The sequence below is a fragment of the Carassius gibelio genome, chromosome B18, assembly GCF_023724105.1.
Source record: "Carassius gibelio isolate Cgi1373 ecotype wild population from Czech Republic chromosome B18, carGib1.2-hapl.c, whole genome shotgun sequence".
Lineage (NCBI taxonomy): Eukaryota > Metazoa > Chordata > Actinopteri > Cypriniformes > Cyprinidae > Carassius > Carassius gibelio.
In genome coordinates, this window is record NC_068413.1 from 21,327,197 (window position 1) to 21,347,288 (window position 20,092).

Consider the following 20,092-nt stretch of genomic DNA (forward strand, 5'->3'; position numbering starts at 1 on the left):
GTCCACTTTAGACTTCTAACTATAACTAAATAACTACACGTTGACTAAATTTAATTAAAGTAATACATATTAATAAAAGCAATATTTTTTTGTTTTATTTTTGTTTTTGTTTCAATGTCATTTTTACAAATACAGTTGTGATTGTAATGAGTCTGTAATTCTAAGATAATTTTTACAATTTTTTTTCTACACTCTACTTGGGCATAAAATGCTTCTAGAGAACATGGAGCAGAATGGTATAGGTTTCTATAAAACAGCCTTCTCAACTATAGATGCCCCCAATCACTGTAGATCATCGGAGCCAAAGTTTCAGTCTTTTCTGAGCTCCAATGTAGCCCTTAGTTTTGTGAAGTGTGCGCTTCAAACCGTTGACTGTCAAGTGTTCTGTTTATTTGCCATGCTTTGGGATTTGACAGGCTCTGCTGCTAATATGATGTGCCTCCTGCAATCAGCCCTGATTGAAACACCTGTCTCTCAAACTGAGAAATGGACAAATCAGGTCTACATAGCAATCAGGAAACCTCTTTAGCAAATAGGTAACATGCTCTTAAGCAATCAAGTGCATCCACTAACAGCAAAATGAGAGATGCATTCATAAATGCTGCTTCTCTGAATATTTTAAGTGTGATGACCCCAAAGTATTGAAGGTTATGCTTTCATTAAGGTAACTGGAAGCCCAGCATTATGGTGGGATGATGCAGAGTAATACTTTCAGAAACAGCCACTGAAGTATGAAATGTTCACTCCGATGGAGTTTCTGAAGTGTAATTCTTCTTAATGACAATGACAGGCTCTGCATTACAGTTTCAATCACCTCTTTCTCTCCAACCTTCAAAAGATGGTAGCATTAATAAAAACTTGTCATTATGGTTATCCACAAATAATTGAAATGCATTTTTTTTTACCTTTTTTTATTATCACCTTTACTATTTTTGTCAACCAGGATTGCAGTTGCATGTCAGTCGGTATAGACCACAACCGCAATACCTTTTTAACAGTGAAATATTTAATATGCTTGCATTGATTGCAGCAAGAGATTTGTTTGCATTTTGCTTTAGGATTTCAATGAAATCCCATAAACAAGATGAAACTTCTCTTCAGGACTTCCGCTGTGATTCTGGAGATTGGTCCTTGCTGTAAGCGATTACATAAAGTGTTGGGGACAAAACTGGCCATGGAAAAAAGTGCACACTATCAGTAGGTGCGTTTCCGTTGAATTGAAAATACACAAAATGTAAACCACAAAATCACCCGTATATTGCAAAGATGGTTTTACAATCACATGAGGTGTTTTTTTTAGGCAGTGCGAAAAAGGAATAATTTGTGAAACTGCAATGGAAATTTTTTTTCCCCGCATTTACAGGTCACATGGCCTATGTAAAAAGTCATATGATCATATTTCAATGTAACATAACCTCCAAGAACCTCTTCCTATGTGGCTGCTCTCCAGCATAAGGCGCTTTCCTTACCATAAATGCTTAATAAATTACAATTTACACTGCACACGTCTGTGGTGAAGTGTGGCTTTGACACTCTAGTTGATGCTTGTGTTTATTCCAGAATCCAGCCACACCACATACGTTTTTGATTGGCACTTGCGAGTGAAGTACTTACAGATCGTTGTCTGTTTCTGTGCGGGGCTTCTTTCCTCTCCTGTACACCATACATATTGTGGCCACCACTCCTACAATCAGACCGGCCACCACCACAACTCCCAAGATGCCAAAAATACCACCAGGAGGTCCTTGTGCCATCGGCTTTTCTGCGGGAGAAGAGAAAGAAAGAGCATTTTGAATTGTGCCTGATTCATCCCACCACGATTTAACAATCAGCGATTCTGAATCACAAATATAAGAGTTTGCAGGCTGACACAGCATCAGCTGACCACAGATAATCAAAACATCGCTGTGTTTACACTCCTTCATTCCTGCATGTTAAGTCAGCGTGGAGAAAACGCAGTGTGGGATCAAGAATCGTTTCAATTTAATTGCTTGCATCTTTTCCTCAGATGCATTATTTAATCAACAATTAGGCCTAATATTGAGAACAGGTTCTACTTTGGAAGTAGGATTCCAGTCAGTGTTTTTAAGAGACATTGTGGTTGATGTCAGAGCTTAAAGGGACAGTTCACCTTCAATGAACATTCTGGCATTATATACCCTTAAGTTGTTCCAAACCTGGATGGGTTTCTTTCTCTTGTTGAGCGTAAAATAATTAGCTGGTCTCCACTGACTTCCATAGTATGGAGAAAGAAAGAAAGAAATAAAGAAAGAAATAAAGAAAGAAAGAAAGAAAGAAAGAAAGAAAGAAAGAAAGAAAGAAAGAAAGAAAGAAAGAAAGAAAAGAGACTTTGGAAAATCTTCTTTAGTGTGCAGCAGAATAAAGATACTCATACTACTGTAGTTTGGAATGACATGAGGGTAAGCAAATGGTGAGGAAATGTTAAATTTGTGGTAGACATAAAAAAAAAAAAGAAAAAAAAAAAACATTGTCAGTTTTACCTGTGCATTAAAAAGCAAGGTCAACACTTTAAGTCCGTCTCAAAGGTTGCGAGAAGCTACATTCTCACAACCCTTGAAACTTAGAGCCAATATATGTGTGAATTCAATCAATACTGTTGAGGTGTGAAGGTAAAGAGGTTTCTTCTGTAATCCTTGCATCAGGGCTGAAAGCAAGAGTTTCCTTTGTATTTCAGCAGATGAAACTCAACAGAAAAGCCACAGTGCAGTGATCTCCACTAAGGCTAATAATATTAGCTTCTTGCTAGATTTAACCATTAACGTTTACCTAAGTAACTAATGTTGTTTTAAGACTGCAGTAAAGTTTTTTTGTATTTTTTTATTTTATTTTTTTTATATGTGGGTTCAGCTAAAGTGCATGAACTTAGGTGCACTATAATTTAAGATGTTAATATTTATGCAAAAATGCCAGCAAAAACAATCAGACAATGCATTCCAGCAAAAGCACATTCTCGCATTTAACCCAACTGAGCAGCTGCTCGTGGGTGTTAAGCCACTGGGTTTTTTGGCAGACTATAGGGGCAAATATGTTCTGAAGACTGCAGCAGCTGTTGCTGACTTTATGATTGGCCTCTAGTTTGTGTCAAAAACAGTCAATGTTGGCAGCAAATGTCAACATGGCAACCGATTCCACTGTCAGGGGTATTTCATAAAACTGGTGCAGTGTGACTGATGGCCAGCAGGGGGTGAGAGCGTTCACGGTGGCACCATATGGGCTACAATCAGTCACATGTCATAATTTGTCTGCATAGATGAGACAACCCATCCAAATTATGCTCAGGCGTGCAACACTTAGATTTAATCACTAAATACAGCAGATGACAGAATTACTGTCGACAGGAACCAGGCCAAGAAATGTAATATAACTGAACACAATAAGTGTGAGCTCTTTGTGGCTTCGGTGCTATTTTTCTAACGCTCATGTCATAAATAACATTTCAATTCTGCTGTTTGATGGCATTCTGGCTTGTTTTGCAAGATTTTTATTGTGCTTCCATGGCTTTCTAGGAGATTGTGCTGTCATATACTTAGTGCCGAGTTTGATCGATTTGCTTGTTTGATTGATTAACACGCAAGTGCTTTTACAGCCAGGAATGTTTTATTGCACAGTGGTTGATCTTTCATAGTTTGAAAGACTTTATGGAGGTCTCAGCTGTTTCATTGAAATATCAACTTTTGCTGGTTTTGATAAAATTCATTAAGGGTAATAAAAAATGGACGTAAATGGAACACGTTTGGACAGAAAACAAGTATAGAGAGCTATAAAATTTAAACTGAAGTATTTAAAAATCTGAGCACAGTTTGACACATACTTTTGAAACTATAGAAGAGAAAAAAAAAATTGGGATTTATGGGGTCGGACATTTGTGTCTCTCTATTTAATGGCATTTCTGTCTAGAAGAAACAACTCAGATACTGAAGAGATCTCATTTGTAATTTCTATTTCCCGTGGGAGCTCTAATTGTACTGGTTTGAAATGTACAGTAAGACTGCAGCTGAACTTAGTGTCTCTTTGCTAATCTAGTTATTAACTCATGTTAAGAGTGACATTTTGGCATAGCTATAAAATTAAAATGGATAGCAAAGTATTCATTTGAACTTGGTATCTTTGATTTGGATTATATAACATGGTATCTTGGGAAATCTGAGCACAGTTTGAGACATTATTTATATAATTTCTGAAACCTAAAATGATCTCCATTTGGTCTCTATTTAATCTCATTGCTCAAGAAGTAATTGAAATATTAAGGAGATCTCATTTGCATGTGTATATCCTATGGGAGTTCAAACGTTTGCAATTTAAGACTGCAGTTTAAGTGTATTTCTCTGTGCGAGTCTAGTTACGAACTCAAGCTAAAAGAGACATTTTGACATAGCTATAAAATTAAAATGGAGTATTCATTCGATGAGAAATACTGGAGTTCATATTGATGTCTATGACTTTTGATCGCAGAGTTTGTTATCTTGGCAAATCTGAGCACATTTTGATATATTATTTATATCTATTCTTTAACTCTAGAGGAGAAACGTGGGATCATTGTGGTGTAGAAAAAACTTGGAAGTGAGACACTTGAGACTCTGTCTGCTTTCTATTTATTCTCATTGCTGTCTAGAAAAAAATAATTGGAATATTAAAGAGATATAATTTGTAGTTTGTATTTCCTCTGGGAGTTCAAACTCTATTGGTTTCAAATGTAAGACTGCAGCTGAAGTATATTTCTCTTTTTAAGTCTGGGGTCGAAGCCAAGAAATACATTTGGATCTGATATTAAGTGTCCAGAAAAGAGTTTTTACTTACTTAACAAGTAAATGGTATGTTCTAATAATGTGATATGAAAAAAAAAAGATATGTGATATAATTATATAACTATCATTGTTTCTGAGAAAGGGTGGATCTGTCCTTGCATGAATCAGTATTTTTCATTGAACTCCAATCCTCAATCACTGGCTGATCCAAGATTATGATCACGGATTTTTAAAGTTTCATCCATGTCACAAAAGCGTGTGCTTTCTCTCTGATTCAATAGTACTAGAAATACAGGCAGAAAACAGAATAATGCATTCTCATAAATCTTTAACTGCTGAGTACTCCGTCAGACATCAAGGCACAATGGCTCAGACTTACTTCCAGAGATCCCAAACTGAATGGCAGAGCAGCATTAGGATTCTGTCCTCAAACAAAGTCTGCCAACCTCAATAAGCAAAACCCAGCAAACCTTGGGCAGAATCAATGGCTTCTCCCCTAGTGCTGTGAGAATCTCTAAACACTTCCAAGACTCTACTGAGTAAGACGCCTATCTATAGCCCCCATGATGTCTTCATTATTATCTGACCATGACTGTCTCTCCTGACAGGACGAAGCTTCTGTCCCTGGGGTGTTTTTCCCCGACAGCCTCTGATCACTTGGCTGACTCTCTCTAGAGCACAATGACGGACATTCAGAGCACCATTTCACACAACGGCGAACAATGGCAGCGCAAGCCTCCACACCTGTAAACCGGCCCACACCGCTCTCACTTTGTGCTTGACACTCAGCGTGGACAGCGTAAGCAATTACATTTCACTTCGGGACAACTGCTTTTGGGACCCTTGCTGACCTCAGACGCTGTGCTTTCTGCAGTTTACTTGGAAGTCATGATGTTTGAAACTTAACTTAAGTCGGGAAAAATACTTGCACTTTTCACTTGTATACTACACATTGGTGTTCCTATGATGTTTTTAAAAAGACACAATTAAATATACAGACATTTGATAATGCTCTACATTTCATGGTTGATATTATATATTAATAAAACTGTGTAAACCATACTTGTGGAAGCCTCAGATAACTACACTGTGATTTTTAATCATTCTCTGCTAAGATATTGGGAGTGTTCCACTGAGTAGCCAATCAGAACCTCTGAAATCAAAGGCCATTTGGAATGATGAAATTAATTAATGCTGAATTATCGATATAACACAAAAAATAGCGTGCTGAAAATTTCCACTTATTTTACAAGTACGGTACACATTGGTGTTCCTTGGGTATTTTTAAAAGTGTTGGAGGCAGAGAGCAAACTTTTATTTTTATTTATTTATTTATTTGTGAGACCTTTTAGACGTATTACCTAACATTAACCAAGCAGGGAAAGTCGAATTTAAACATATCAAAAGTCTGTATCCCCTCTTAAAATGATCATTTTAGCCTATACCTTTTGTTCTTCACTACTGTAGTCTTGATGTTCTTCACAGATCTCAACTTAATCCAACAATCAAAACCATAAAACACTGTCAAAATTGTGATTATACATGTATGTTATGAATACTTGATTCTGATCGGTTGCAGCTGGATGCACTTATTGTAAGTAAAAAAAAAATATATATATATATAGCTCGACCATTCAACCCATATTATTTTTTTATAATATGTATATATATATATATATATATATATATATATATATATATATATATATAGACTGGCCACCTACTGTATATATATATATATATATATATATATATATATATATATATATATATATATATATATATATATATATATATATATATATATATATATATATATATATCACTAATCTGCAGATCGTTTTAAAACAACATATTTTAAAAAGGTATGTGTGACAATAAGGAGAAAGATGTTGCATGTTAGAGAGAAAAGAAGAAAGGGCTTTCTGCTATGAGTTTTATTCCCATAACTGTAGTTGCCCTTTGGGCCTGCTTTCCATTGCCTTAATGCAGCAGTCAGATACAATTTTGTGTTACATAACACAAACTCACAATGAGGACAAGAAAAGTTTCAAAATGCAATTTTCCCTCTTATGGATTGGAGCCTCAGATACACTGCAGAGAAAAGGAACAGTGCTTTTTGGCCTTTCTTCTCTCACCAAGTAGCCAACCAGAACCTCTAAAATCTCTCTCTCTCTCTCTCTCTCTCTCTCTCTCTCTTTTTCTTTATGGTTCAATAAAAAAGGATAACATAATAATAATAAGAAGAAGAAGAAGAAGAAGAAGAAGAAGAATGTATTGTAATAATAATGTAATTACATAATAATGTAATCAAGTTTTAATAATTTTAATAATGATAATAATTATCTTTGGAATCACTAAATCCAGTTACATCCAGAGTTGTACAGCCGTGACCCAGAAGGCTGAAATAATTCTGTCATCATGGCGAACGTTGGAGCAAGGCTTTGTTTCAGCAGTTCTTATTAACGACCTTGTTCAAGACCTAGCTCCATGAGGGATGGAAAAATCGATCCAGTTCTCAAAATTTATAGCTAAGCATACAAAAGGAAATTCAATTAGCCCCTGCAGGACGGTGTTACAGTAGTAAAGCCATGCACGCTGGAAGATTCAATTAAACTTTGAAATGCATTGCTGCGAGAGGGATGTATTAAAACAACTTTTAGAGTCAACTTTTTCCATTTCAACTTCAACGTATGATCCTTTCTTTGATTAAATTGCTGATGATCTTGCCCACTGAACTGGATTATGGAACACCTGTGCTCCAGGTTTGAAGACTGAGATATTAAAGATACTTATATATATATATATATTTTTTTTTTTTTTAGATAACCTGTATTATATTGTACCAGATAAAGGAGGTCCCATAAGATGGTTACTGATAGGAAGCTCATTTTCGGTGCTTATCTTTTTTTTTTAAACCATACATTTAACAATATATTCATACATGCAATGAGTTCTTAACCATTCATTTCTAGGCATTCTTGGAGAAACATCTGAGATGCATAAATGCATCACAGAGAACTCCATCAAGTATTTTCAGCCATGAAAAAGCAACCTCTGAGCAATGAGCTTTCCCATGGGAACTTAACTTTCTAATCAGCGCATAACCTGAATCTTTATTGTCAGTCACTTCGAGAGAGATACATAAAGTTCACGGCAGCAGGAATCACAATCGCAATCGCTTTGCTAGCTGATCCTTTAAGGCCTGACCCCAGGGACTCGATATTATTCTTCAGTTGTTGTGATAGCTTGTGGTAAATGCCATTGAATTATGTTAGAGTTAAATAATGGCCTATCAGTGCAACTGCATTACAGACAACAGGCTCTTTTCTGTTATAAGAGCAGCAGGCCTGCCCAGAGCTGTGATCAATAGGTTTGTAATGCACTATAAACTTTCAACAGGCGGCCGAGCTGGCATGACAGCCTGTTTGTGGATCATAAAAGAAGAATCGCAGGGGCAGCGTTTGACAGCTATTCTGCTATGATTGCTCAGTTAAGGTGCTCTGTGAGCAAACTAATTGAAAATTCTATTTGTTTTGACATTTGTGGCCACGAGACAACAATAGAAAGTCCATTTAGGGGGATCACAGTTGAGTTACCACATGAGAGGATCTGATGAAATTTAATGGCATTTTGGGAAAACACAATTTAAAATTCTTCCACGTTTTTTAAAAGTTCAATAAAACTTTTATGGTTTGATGTGAATAAATGTTCTGTTGTGTATACCAGGTCCCTATAAAATCTGCTTTATTATTTATTTATTTGTATTTACTTTTTCCTAAAATTCATTAAATCCCCCTCCCCCCCTCCAAATTATGAATTGAGATGACATATACTGAAAACACAATGAGTGTTACATGTTGATTGAGAGCTTATTTATTTTATGTTTATGCTCACATGCACTATGTTGCAGTATTAAGTGTATAGCTCTACTTCTGATTTATTTGTCTAAATTATATGACTCTGTCCATGTTTCCATGATTCTATTAGCATTTTCCACATCGTAGAAGTCATAGGGCCACAGGCTTTAACAATATTCCCAGTCTCTGTTTTCAAACCAACTTTAAGCCTCTAAAAAGCTTTATAAATAAGCAAAAATTTGTGAAACCCACCTAAGTAACCAGATATTTGGTTCCTTATAAATCACATCATTTAAGAAAAATATAGAAATGCCACTTCTGTCCTGTTTTTAAGAAAGTGAAAAATTGTCATTGATTTTCAATGAGAGCAGAGAATCCACCCACATATAGACCTGTAGTGTCCCTGTCAGCAGAGTGATGTCTCTGCCCCTCCAGGATACGACCTTGATGATTAGTGATGCAGCCTCCTTCTGGGTGGCAGACACCTCCATCACCTGTCATTGGCTCTAAGGCAGCCCCCCTGAGCAGCTCCATGGCCTCAGATCCTTAACATTTTGTCAAGTAAGGTCCTTTGTAAGTTAACATTCAATGGTATATGCATCATATACAGTATGGCTTAAATTCTTGTTAAATTCTAGTAAATGTCATGTGACAAAATGATATAGATGTTTACAGAAACCACAGTTTCTTTGTCCAGAATGGTCTGTGCTCCTCGGAACAAAAACTGATCTCTAGTGCCATATTGGATGTGAGACTTGTGTGATAAAAGTTTAATTTAATTTAATTTAATTTAATTTAATTTAATTTAATTTAATTTAATTAAAAAAAAATGTTATTTAGTGGCAGAAACAAGCCTCCATACTGTATAGTTTATTTTACAGTAAAACATTAATTTAAAATAACAATGGCACCTTAGGTTCATGCTAATACCATGGTATAATATTCATAAAGCACCTGTACTCTAGAAAACCACTGTTATTTAGTGCTTGAATGTCAATGCTAGTGAATGTTAGACTTATACTTAGTCTTGTTCCACAGATGCCGTTTCTGTATAGAAGTATAAGCAACCCAGGGAACTTCAACACAATACGAACAGTTTATTAAAAGATAAACGTTCCTCTAACGGCACTTTCATGTACCTCACACAGTGTGCCAGACGTGAATGTGAGATCCAGCTTCCAGACACCGCATGACATATCAGTTTCTCACTCTGCAGATGTGAACTTGTGCTCTGTATCTTACGTCATGCTGAGAAGATTCAGATTTCATCAGGGTTGGATCAAGGGAGGAAGGCTGGTATATTAATGCATGATGATCACAGCAGGCTCCTTCCCCTTCAGAGCGATGCAGGCCTCAGTGCCGGTCACAGTTCTCAGAGGGGAGCAAGGGCTAGGCCATGCAGATTTGCATTTGTTTATCATTTGAACTTTCTGCGTTATTAATTCTGCCGTCATTCTCCAGCCCAGTTCACTACATGGAATCCACAAACTGGTTAGCAATGTGTTCCTGTCTGTGACCACTTCAAGTTGTAACTGATTATTGATGATATCATATGGTTTGACATAAACAGTATTTCCTGTTTAGTAATGGATTTGTTATTATGAGCATGATGAGGTAATAATGGGCAACCACTTTTTTTTTGTTTTTTTCCGTTGGGTCCCTAATGAATAACATATTTGGCCTTTCCAAAACCTAGTGAACGGTCTTGGTTAATACTGTCTATACAGCCAGCTGGCTTCTAGACTATTACCCTTGCTGAAATGGCAACATTCATATGCATTTCTAGCAAACATGCATTTGCCTAAAGAAACTTTTCATATACTGTAAATAAAAAAATAAAAATTCTGTCATCTTAATCAGAAATTTTGAAGAATGTTATTTCAGTAGCATTGACTTCTCGAGGTCCAGAGTTGAGGTTTAAGTATGAACAACTCTTACATTTGTGCAAACATGAACATATTGGTTGATTTTTTTGTATGTGTAAGAAATTAGATTATATTTTTAATAGCATTCATTAAAAGCAGTTGACTCATTTACTTAAGTTTAAATTATATATTTAAGTTTGTTCTGTGTGACTTCTGGTGCCAGCATGCTTCAAAGGGTTACATTCTTAATCAATAATACACTTTAATATATTTAAATAAATCAAATTTATGTAATTATTTTAGACCATAAAATGCACTACAGATGCAACATAAATAAATATAAACGTCAGGGGCGTCTGCAGGATTTCACATGAGGGCATGCACAGAGGGGAGTTTTATTTATTTATTATTATTATTATTATTATTATTATTATTATTATTATTATTATTATTATTATTATTATTATCATTATTCAATACATGCTCACGTAAAAAAAAAAAAAAAAAAAAAAAAAAAAAAAATTTTGACTATTTTGCAAACTCATTTGGCCAGCTTTGTGAAAATAAATAAAAATAAATATCGGTTTCAACATAATGATTATTTCAGAAATAATGGTATGGCTGGCTCAGTTGACATAAATATGGGACACACAAAATAAATGATTTTTTCTTTATATATATATATATATATATATATATATATATATATATATATATATATATATATATATATATATATATATATTTTTTTTTTTTTTTTTTTTAGGGATGTTGGAGTGCTAAAATGTTAGTCTTTATCCCACACTAAACTATTCTATGCTGCCAGTGAGCATGCCAAATGCAACAAATACTAAACTTGTGAATCTGTTATGATTTTTCATTATATCCTTCATTATATGTACACATATTTGCATTGCTTTGTCCCTTCACTGTAGATCGGACCTTATATGACACCTCAAATTACGTACAATGCTTACATGCTATTGGTCAAAATACTTTTCAGTCATTACCTTCAGCAAGTATGAAAACACTAGGATAACAAAGAAATCCCAGCCATTACATGTCTTAGAAAAAGTGGATATATGGTTACCCTAGCCAGCATGTCCATATTGTAAGTTTTGACATCTACCCAGATTTGAATGCCTATGAATATGCATACAAATAAATATCCTGACATTAAGAATACATGCTAAGGTGCCTTAAAATGGCACCAAAAGAGGGCATAGTTATGTTTCCATCTGCATCCCATCTTGTGTGCCTATATGGTCCCTTAAAAAGCTGTCTAGGATGGCAGCTCATAAGATTATGGAATGTTATTGTACATCTTAAGACTCATGCATGCAAACATCTTGAATTACCACGCATGCTTCCTTGTCAGTACATCTCATGCAGAGCATGTAACCTTGGTGTGAAAATGAAAGGGGAAAGGCATTTCAAATGTTATGTAAAGAGCTCTGTCACCATTCAGCTGGGTGTTTTCCATCTTGGCCTTTTACCCTTGTTTTAAGTTCTTTCAAAAGTTCAAAGTGACAAGACTCTCGCTGTAACATGTTAGTCACACATTGCAGTGTGAGTCGCACATTAAAATAAGAGGCCCTGAAATCAGCTTGGCCCACCTGGACCAGACCTCTTCCAACTGACTAACAGTCTGTCACCATGACTGGCATGCTAGTAGTTTTAAATGGAAACAGGTTTAGCTACTGATTCTCTCACCAATGTGTTCTCATTTTTGTCCATGCAAAGAAATCTTATATATATATATATATATATATATATATATATATATACACACAGCTTTTTATTTCAGAATATGTTAATTGATGGATTGAACTTGTGGATTATTGAAAGGGTTTTATCAGCTATTTGGACTCTCATTCTGACGGCACCTATTAACTGTGAAGGTCCGTTAGTGAGTAATGCTAAATTTCTCCAAATCTGTTCTGATTGGGAAAAAAACTGGTCTAAAAACTAACATTTGTCTTTTATATATATATAAAAGACAAATGTTAGTTTTTAGACCAGTTTTTTTCCCAATCAGAACAGATTTGGAGAAATTTAGCATTACTCACTAACGGACCTTCACAGTTAATAGGTGCCGTCAGAATGAGAGTCCAAATAGCTGATAAAACCCTTTCAATAATCCACAAGTTCAATCCATCAATTAACATATTCTGAAATAAAAAGCTGTGTGTGCAATAAACAATTCCATCCTGAAGACATTTTTTGTTATAAAACCATTGTATTCAGCTAAAATATGAGTCATCTATCCATATGTGTCTGGCTGTAGTGGAAAAAGTCATCTAATCTAAATCGAAAAATGCATTTTTGCAATTTTATGAAAAAATATTGGTGGATTGTGATGGACAACAGGGGAGGAAGCATTATTATGTATTATGGCCAGATAAAGTTAAAATGCCTTGTCATGGAGCTTTTCACTTCACAAGACATTAGCTAATGGACTGGAGTCACGTGAATTGCTTGTGGTCTTTTTAGTAGCTATGTGGACTCTCATTCTGAGCACCTGAACATTCTGGCACCAATTCACTGCAGATAATTCATTGATGAGCAAGTGATGTAATGCATAAATCTGTTCCAAAGAAAAACAAACTCATTGGATGAGAATAAGGGGGAGCAGATTTAAAGCAAATTTTCATTTTTAAATAGACTATTTAAGCAGCACTTCTATTATACTAGGGTTAGGTACTTTTAACTTTTATAACTTAAGAGTCTATACACGCATAATCACATATTGTTTCTAAACCTCTGTTTTTGCACTCTTTTTCTGGCTCTCTTCAATTGATGCACCATCAAATAGAAGGATGCATCTGCAAAAGTACTAAATGTGTAGCGACACACTCCCATCTGCATTAATGCGGTGCACATTAGACAAAACAGCTTTTTCGAAGCTTTTAATACTACACTATGCACATCTCAAACGGAAAATGCTCCCGCTGGCCCGAATTGTTTTCCGAAGGCTGAACCTGATGTTCGTCTCCTCTGCTTACCGCAAAACACTGAAGCAATAGCTTCTCCATACCTCACTCCAGAGTTTCTGGGCACCTTCAAGAGAACAGACTGAAAGTTTAGCAACCGATTCATGCCATCATGGCAATGAAAAGAGAATACGCCTGCCAATGATAGCCACCTGTTCCTTCCAAAGACTACAGTGATGGGTATGTTATTACAACCTCACACTCCTGGTGCCAAGACACTGAGACAACTCCATCAAAAACAGAATCGAGAGAGAGAGAGAGAGAGAGAGAGAGAGAGAGAGAATGGTTGAGGAATCATGTGAGTATGGAGAAGATCTGCAAGCAATTTATTCAGAGTAGCATTACTGCTTTTTTATTTCCCCTTGTTTTTTTCCATGTGGGCCAAATACCACAGGCCCCAATAAAGAAACAGAAATGTGGTTTAATGAAGTTCATAAATCTGTGTTATTTGCTGCCAACTCGGAGCGCCACTTAATGCGTCTGCAGATCCTTCCCTCCTCATTCACCCTGCTCCCGCCCACCCCATTCTAAATCCACACTCTCATTAAAGTTACACGTTTTCAAGCCTGTCTCCTTCAGAACCACAAGATCTTGATGTCATCCTGTTTTCCACTGCTGTTTTCCCACTAACGCTCCATGTAGTAAGACATTCTGCCTTGTCCTGACCGTGTCATCCATCCGGCCCTTTCGGTCTCAGCCCTAAATGCTGCCTCCTGGGAAAGCAACTGTGATTGTTTCTGATAGTTGTTCTTCACTACTCTTCAGAGGGCAACACTTTATTAAGGACAAATTGCTAACACCTGGCATGTGTTTATTAAGACAAATCCGGGCACATTATTGGCTTCTGAATCCTCTGGTATGAGGGGAGAAGCACCTGAGGCCATTCAGCCTCTTTGTGGCCCATAAATAAATAAATCGCAAATAAAAGAACCACCCAGCTGTTATACCTTGTTACAAGATGGCAAGGCTTCATAATGTCGGAAATTTTTCTTTTACAAGTTTTTTTTAAAGGGTTCATATGACGTAGCTAAAAAAGAACATTACTTTGTGTATTTGGTGTAATGTAATGTGTTTATGCAATTTAAGGTAAAAAAAAAAAAAAAAAAAAAAAAAAAAAAATACCATTATTTTGCACATACTGTACATAATGTTGCTCCTCTATTCCCAACCTTTCTAAAACGCTTAATAAATACTGATTATAATGAGTCATTCTGTCTTTTTATGCGTTGTGTTGTGTATCACGTTGCATAAACATAAAACCATGTCTGCATTTGTTATCTGAAAAATTACTAACAACAAGCGTTACTCAACACTGCTCAAAGCGTTTGAATAATCAGTGGCCAATTCCTTAAATATGTGACCCTAGACCACAAAACTAATCTTAAGTTGCTGGGGTATATTTGTAGCAATAGCCAACCATAGGTTGTATGGGTCAAAATTATTATGATTATTTAGTTGTTTTTTTGTTTTGTTTTTTATGCCAAAAATCATTAGGGTATTAAGTAAAGATCATGTTCCATGAAGATATTTTAGCAATTTCCTACTGTAAATATATCAAAACTTAATTTTTGATTAGTAATATGCATTGCCAAGAATTTAATTTGGATTCCAAATTCATCAGATTCCAGATATTCAAATAGTTGTATCTCTGCCAAATATTGTCGTATCCTAACAAAACATACATTAATGGAAAGCTTATTTATTCAGCTTTCTAAACTTTCTAAGCTTTGACCCTTATGACTGGTTTTGTGGTCCAAGGTCACATATGTACACATACTTACAGGCTGTGAGTCAGAAGTACAAGATTGTCCTTGTACAGTTGGAACTGCCCCACTTTATAGAAACAGCCTTTGTGTACAGAAGCATTGTAGTCCTCATCCTCTGTAAAATGTGCTTCACAGATCTGAATATTGGGTTAAACTGTTCTGGAACAGTTTTATAAATACAACTTAACCACTGATTTCTAGTTTTGTCCTCTTTTGGAATTCCAAACAAAGTAGTTATGTTTTCACAACTTAACACACAACATTTCCACAACATCGCAACAGCGAGGATAAAAGTTATGCCTTCTTTCTTTGCGTGAACATTTAGGCGGTGTTATGCAAATCTTCCCACATCGTGACGTAAACGTGGGGGCTTGTTAGAATTACAGTAGCCATTTGCAGAGGGCGTGATTGAAGAATATCTCTTTGGATTTGAGACTTTAGTCTTTGCAACTTTACATATCTTCTTTATGCACCAAGAGCTTGTAACACTCCAAAAAGAAAGCAAAACGTGATATCGTATCATATGACCCCTTTAATATAAATGTATTCATACACCATTTGTTTTGTTTCAGTCATAGACTGTACAAAGACCCACAATTGCAGCATGTTTCTGGCTGTGTTTTGGGGCTTTTGTGTTCACAATGAGTAACGTTTTGTAATTAAAGCGTACTTTAATGAAAATCTCATTCCTTCCCACAAAACAAAGATGGATACATAAATAGCAGTTGCATGACCACTATGGTGATGGCACACAATCAAAAAATAGATCATTATGTCCATTGTTTCCTGTCTGTCCAGTAAGGTCCAGCAGGAGATCTCTGTAGGTAATCATCCTTCAAATATAATAGATTGTTAAAATACCACAAACTGGGCAACCCAAGGCTTTCCAGCAGGCTGGGTGCAACTAACAAGCTCAAGATGTGAGTTTACCATTCAAGCCTCATGTCCAGCAGAGGAATACCAAGAATGGCTGTACCCTTTTTAAAAACGAACATACATAATTATTGTGCTCCTTTACAATCGTTGCTTATTAGATACCCCTGAGTCAGACGACCATTTTTATGGCGTCATACATTCAAGTTGGGCTTGCTATTAGTGAGCGACCTAGAGGATAATTAATGATCAGCTCTAGATAACTGCAAATGGGTAGCAAAGAGAAGTGGACTCCCTTTGATGGAAGTGTCTCCAAATTCTTGATTTTCAATGCCTTGGAATCAAGAAATATATACAGTTTTATATATATATATATATATATATATATATATATATATATATATATATATATATATATATATATATATATATAGTTTAAGTCTTTGGTTCTAATAATTATGATGATTTTGGGTCACAATTTACAATAACCCACCAATTCAGTATCTCAAAAAATTTGAATACATCATAGGACAAAATAAATAAATAACATTTTTAGTGAATTGTTGGCCATCTGGAAAGTATGTTCATCTACATGGAGGCTGGAGGTGGCATGGAGGTGATCAGTTTGTGGCACTGCTGAGGTGGTATGGAAGCCCAGGTTTCTTTGACAGTGGCCTTCAGCTCATCTGCATTTTTTGGTCTTTCCTTTCCCCTTGACTATACCCCATATATTCTCTATGGGGTCCAGGTCTGGTGAGTTTGCTAAGCAGTCAAGAACACCAACACCATGGTCATTCAACCAACTTCTGGTCCTTTTGCAGTGTGGGCAGGTGCCAAATCCTTCATCTTAAAAAAGCTGGTCAGCAGAAGGAAGATGAAGTACTCCAAAATGTCTTGGTAAACGGGTGCTGTGACTTTGGTTTAAAAAAAAAAAAAAAACACACAATGGACCAACACCAGCAGTTGACATTGCACCCCAAGTCACCATAGACTGTGGAAACACTGTCTTAACACTGGACTTCAAGCAACTTTGGCTATGAGCTTCTCCAGCCTTCCTCCAGACTTTAGTACTTTGGTTTCCAAATGAAATACAAAACTTACTCTCATTTGAAAAGAGGAACAATGGGCAACACTCCAGTTCTTTTTCTCCTTAGCCCAGGTAAGACGCCTCTGACGTTGTGTGTGGTTCTGCAAATTCTTTGACATGTCTGTGTGTGGTGGCTCTTGATGCCTTGACCCCAGCCTCAGTCCATTCCTTGTGAAGTTCACTCAAATTCCTGAATTGATTTTGCTTGACGATCCTCAAAAGGCTGCGGTTATCTCGGTTGGTTGTGCTTCTTTTTCTTACACACTTTTTTATTCCACTCAACTTTCAGTTAACATGCTTCGATACAGCACTCTGTGCATAGCCAGCTTCTTTGGCAATGAATGTTTGTGGCTTATCTGCATGTGAAGGGTGTCAATGATTGTCTTCTGTACAACTGTCTGATCAGAAGTCTTCCACATAATTGTGTAGCCTAGTATACCAAACTGAGAGACCATTTTGAAGGCTTGGGAAACCTTTGCAGGTGTTTTTAGTTGATTAGTTGATTGGCATGTCACCATATTCTAATTTGTTGAGATTTGTTGAATTGGTGGGTTTTTGTTAAATGTGAGCCAAAATTATCACAATTAAAAGAACCATAGACTTAAACTAATTCAGTCTGTGTGCATTGAATTTATTTAATACACAAACGTTGTATTAAACACAATATGAGTTGAATTATTGAAATAAATGAACTTCTCCACAACATTCTAATTTATTAAGATGCACCTGTACACTGTCAAAACATACTGAAAAAATGTATTGCATACAGGTAGGAGTTTAATTGGATGGTGTTGAGAATGTCACAATAAACAGTCAAAACTGTGGCAAAATTTGTATGCAATGTGCCAATGAAGGCCTGTGTTTCTGGTCATAAGGATATAAGCAAACCCGGCATTTGTCAGCACATCTGAATTATCAGTCTGTCAGGATGGCAATGGCTGGTTAGATGTCCTGTTCTGTGACAGCTGAAATCACACGTAGGTTTTGCTCTAATTAAACTGCCAGAGAACATAAGGAACTGTCATGCAGTCAGCTGGAAAAAAAATGAAAGGGGTCATATGATTCTGCTAAAAAGAACATTATTTAAGTGACGTGACATTCAGCCAAGTATGGTTACCCATACTCAGAATTTGTGCTGTGCATTTAACCCATCCAAAGTGCACACACACAGAGCACTGAACACACACCCGGAGCAGTGGGCAGCCAATTATGCTATTGCCGGCCCAAGATTCAAACCCACAACCCTATGGTTAGGAGTCAGACTCTCTAGACCACGACTTTAGGTCTATTTGGTGTAATAAAATAGGTTTATGTGGTTTAAGGTAAAAAAAAAAAAAAAAAAAAAAAATATATATATATATATTTTTTTTTTTTTTTTTTTTTTTTCACAAACTGTACATTATTGTTTCTCCTTTATGTCGCCGCCTTCTGAAACGCGTTGATTTTTATGAGGCACATCAGTCTGAAAAGTGAGGTTTGCTCTTATTGACCAGCTATCCTGTGCATTGTGATTGCCCGAATACCTCAAGCTTGTACATGGACAAGATAATTTATCTGGTGTCCCAAAGACTCTCTTCGTTTAGAACTACTTTCTCAACCATGAATTCAATAACACCAATAAAAATATTTCCAAACAAAGTCAAAGTAGTTCTGCAATGCATTGTAGTGGTGTTTTAATCCTCAACAAATTCTGTGTTTTTTTGAACAGATTGATTAAATGAATGACTCATTCATAATGCTCATAAATTAATCAGTGCTTTGATGAAATGAACTAAGTTTTCCAATGCTACTTATGAGACAGACAACAATCTAGGACAAACTGATTTACTAGAATAAAAATAACATTTTAATTGCAGAGAAGTCCATTTAAGAAGAAACCATTCACACAAATGATTTGGGTTTGCTTCTCTTACATTTGTGAGAGAAGCGCATTTAGAGTGAGCCTTTACACTACAATGATTAAGACACTCCAATGTAACATATGTTAAATTTGAGAGACAGGACCATTTAGAGATGATTCACTACAACAAGTCAGATTTGGAAGTCTGATCATTCCCTCATTTTAATTGGCTAAACTCTGGCTATTATTCTACAAGTTCTGGTGGAAATATAGTGACATTAAAAGAGTGTTTTGTTTTTAAAGTGAAATTAAACACTACCACACCAATAATCTAGTTATTTACTCCTCAATACTGCACTGTACTAAGCTCCATATGTTGCTGTCACACCATTCTCAGCTCTTTTAGTCCAGTTTTGATACAATATGAATGACCTGCACACATGTGGTGAGGATGTAGCTTTTGAATTGTTTGAGGCATTTGCACACCATATATAAAGAACATTGGCAGCATGTACAAGTACCATAAATTAATTTGCCCAATGAAATGCAGTGAACACAAGCTTACTATGACTAACAGAAGTGTATGAAAATATTACAGGCAGTATGTTACCTTCATGCACTGCACAATAATAAAAGCATATTATTATGAAGTGTTGTCATAGTAACACCATTCACAAAGCCGTGAGAAAATATTACAACATCATGTGATGTTCAAGTTGTTCCAAGGTGAGACCCATTTCCTGTTCTTGAGAGGCTTTTATGTGTCCTTAATGCTTTCTTGGTCCAAGGTCAGGTGTTAGCTTTTATACGATTGAGGAAAATTCAATTCATTCAGTACCATTTGCTTTACTACTACCTTCATAAGCAGCCCCACCAAAGCCCTTTCTATAGCAATGCTGTTTCCCTCAACGTGCCAGGGCCAAGTTATAATTTCAGGGCATCTATCTATATCAGCTCAAAACAGGAACCCCACAGTACTTTGGTAGATTCTGATTCTCTCTCCATTTTTATTAGCAAAATTGCTTCTTTCTGCAAGCCAAGT

The 20,092-nt window shown here is 36.0% G+C and overlaps 1 protein-coding gene across 3 annotated transcripts in view; it reads right to left on the minus strand.

Moving 5' to 3' along the window:
• Window positions 1-20,092, minus strand: part of nectin1b (nectin cell adhesion molecule 1b) — a 214,762-nt gene that overhangs the window by 60,606 nt on the left and 134,064 nt on the right. For all 3 annotated transcript variants that reach the window (XM_052582553.1, XM_052582557.1, XM_052582556.1), the window contains exon 6: window positions 1,615-1,762. In XM_052582553.1, the coding sequence (XP_052438513.1) occupies window positions 1,615-1,762 (148 nt within the window). The remainder of the gene's footprint in view (window positions 1-1,614; window positions 1,763-20,092) is intronic.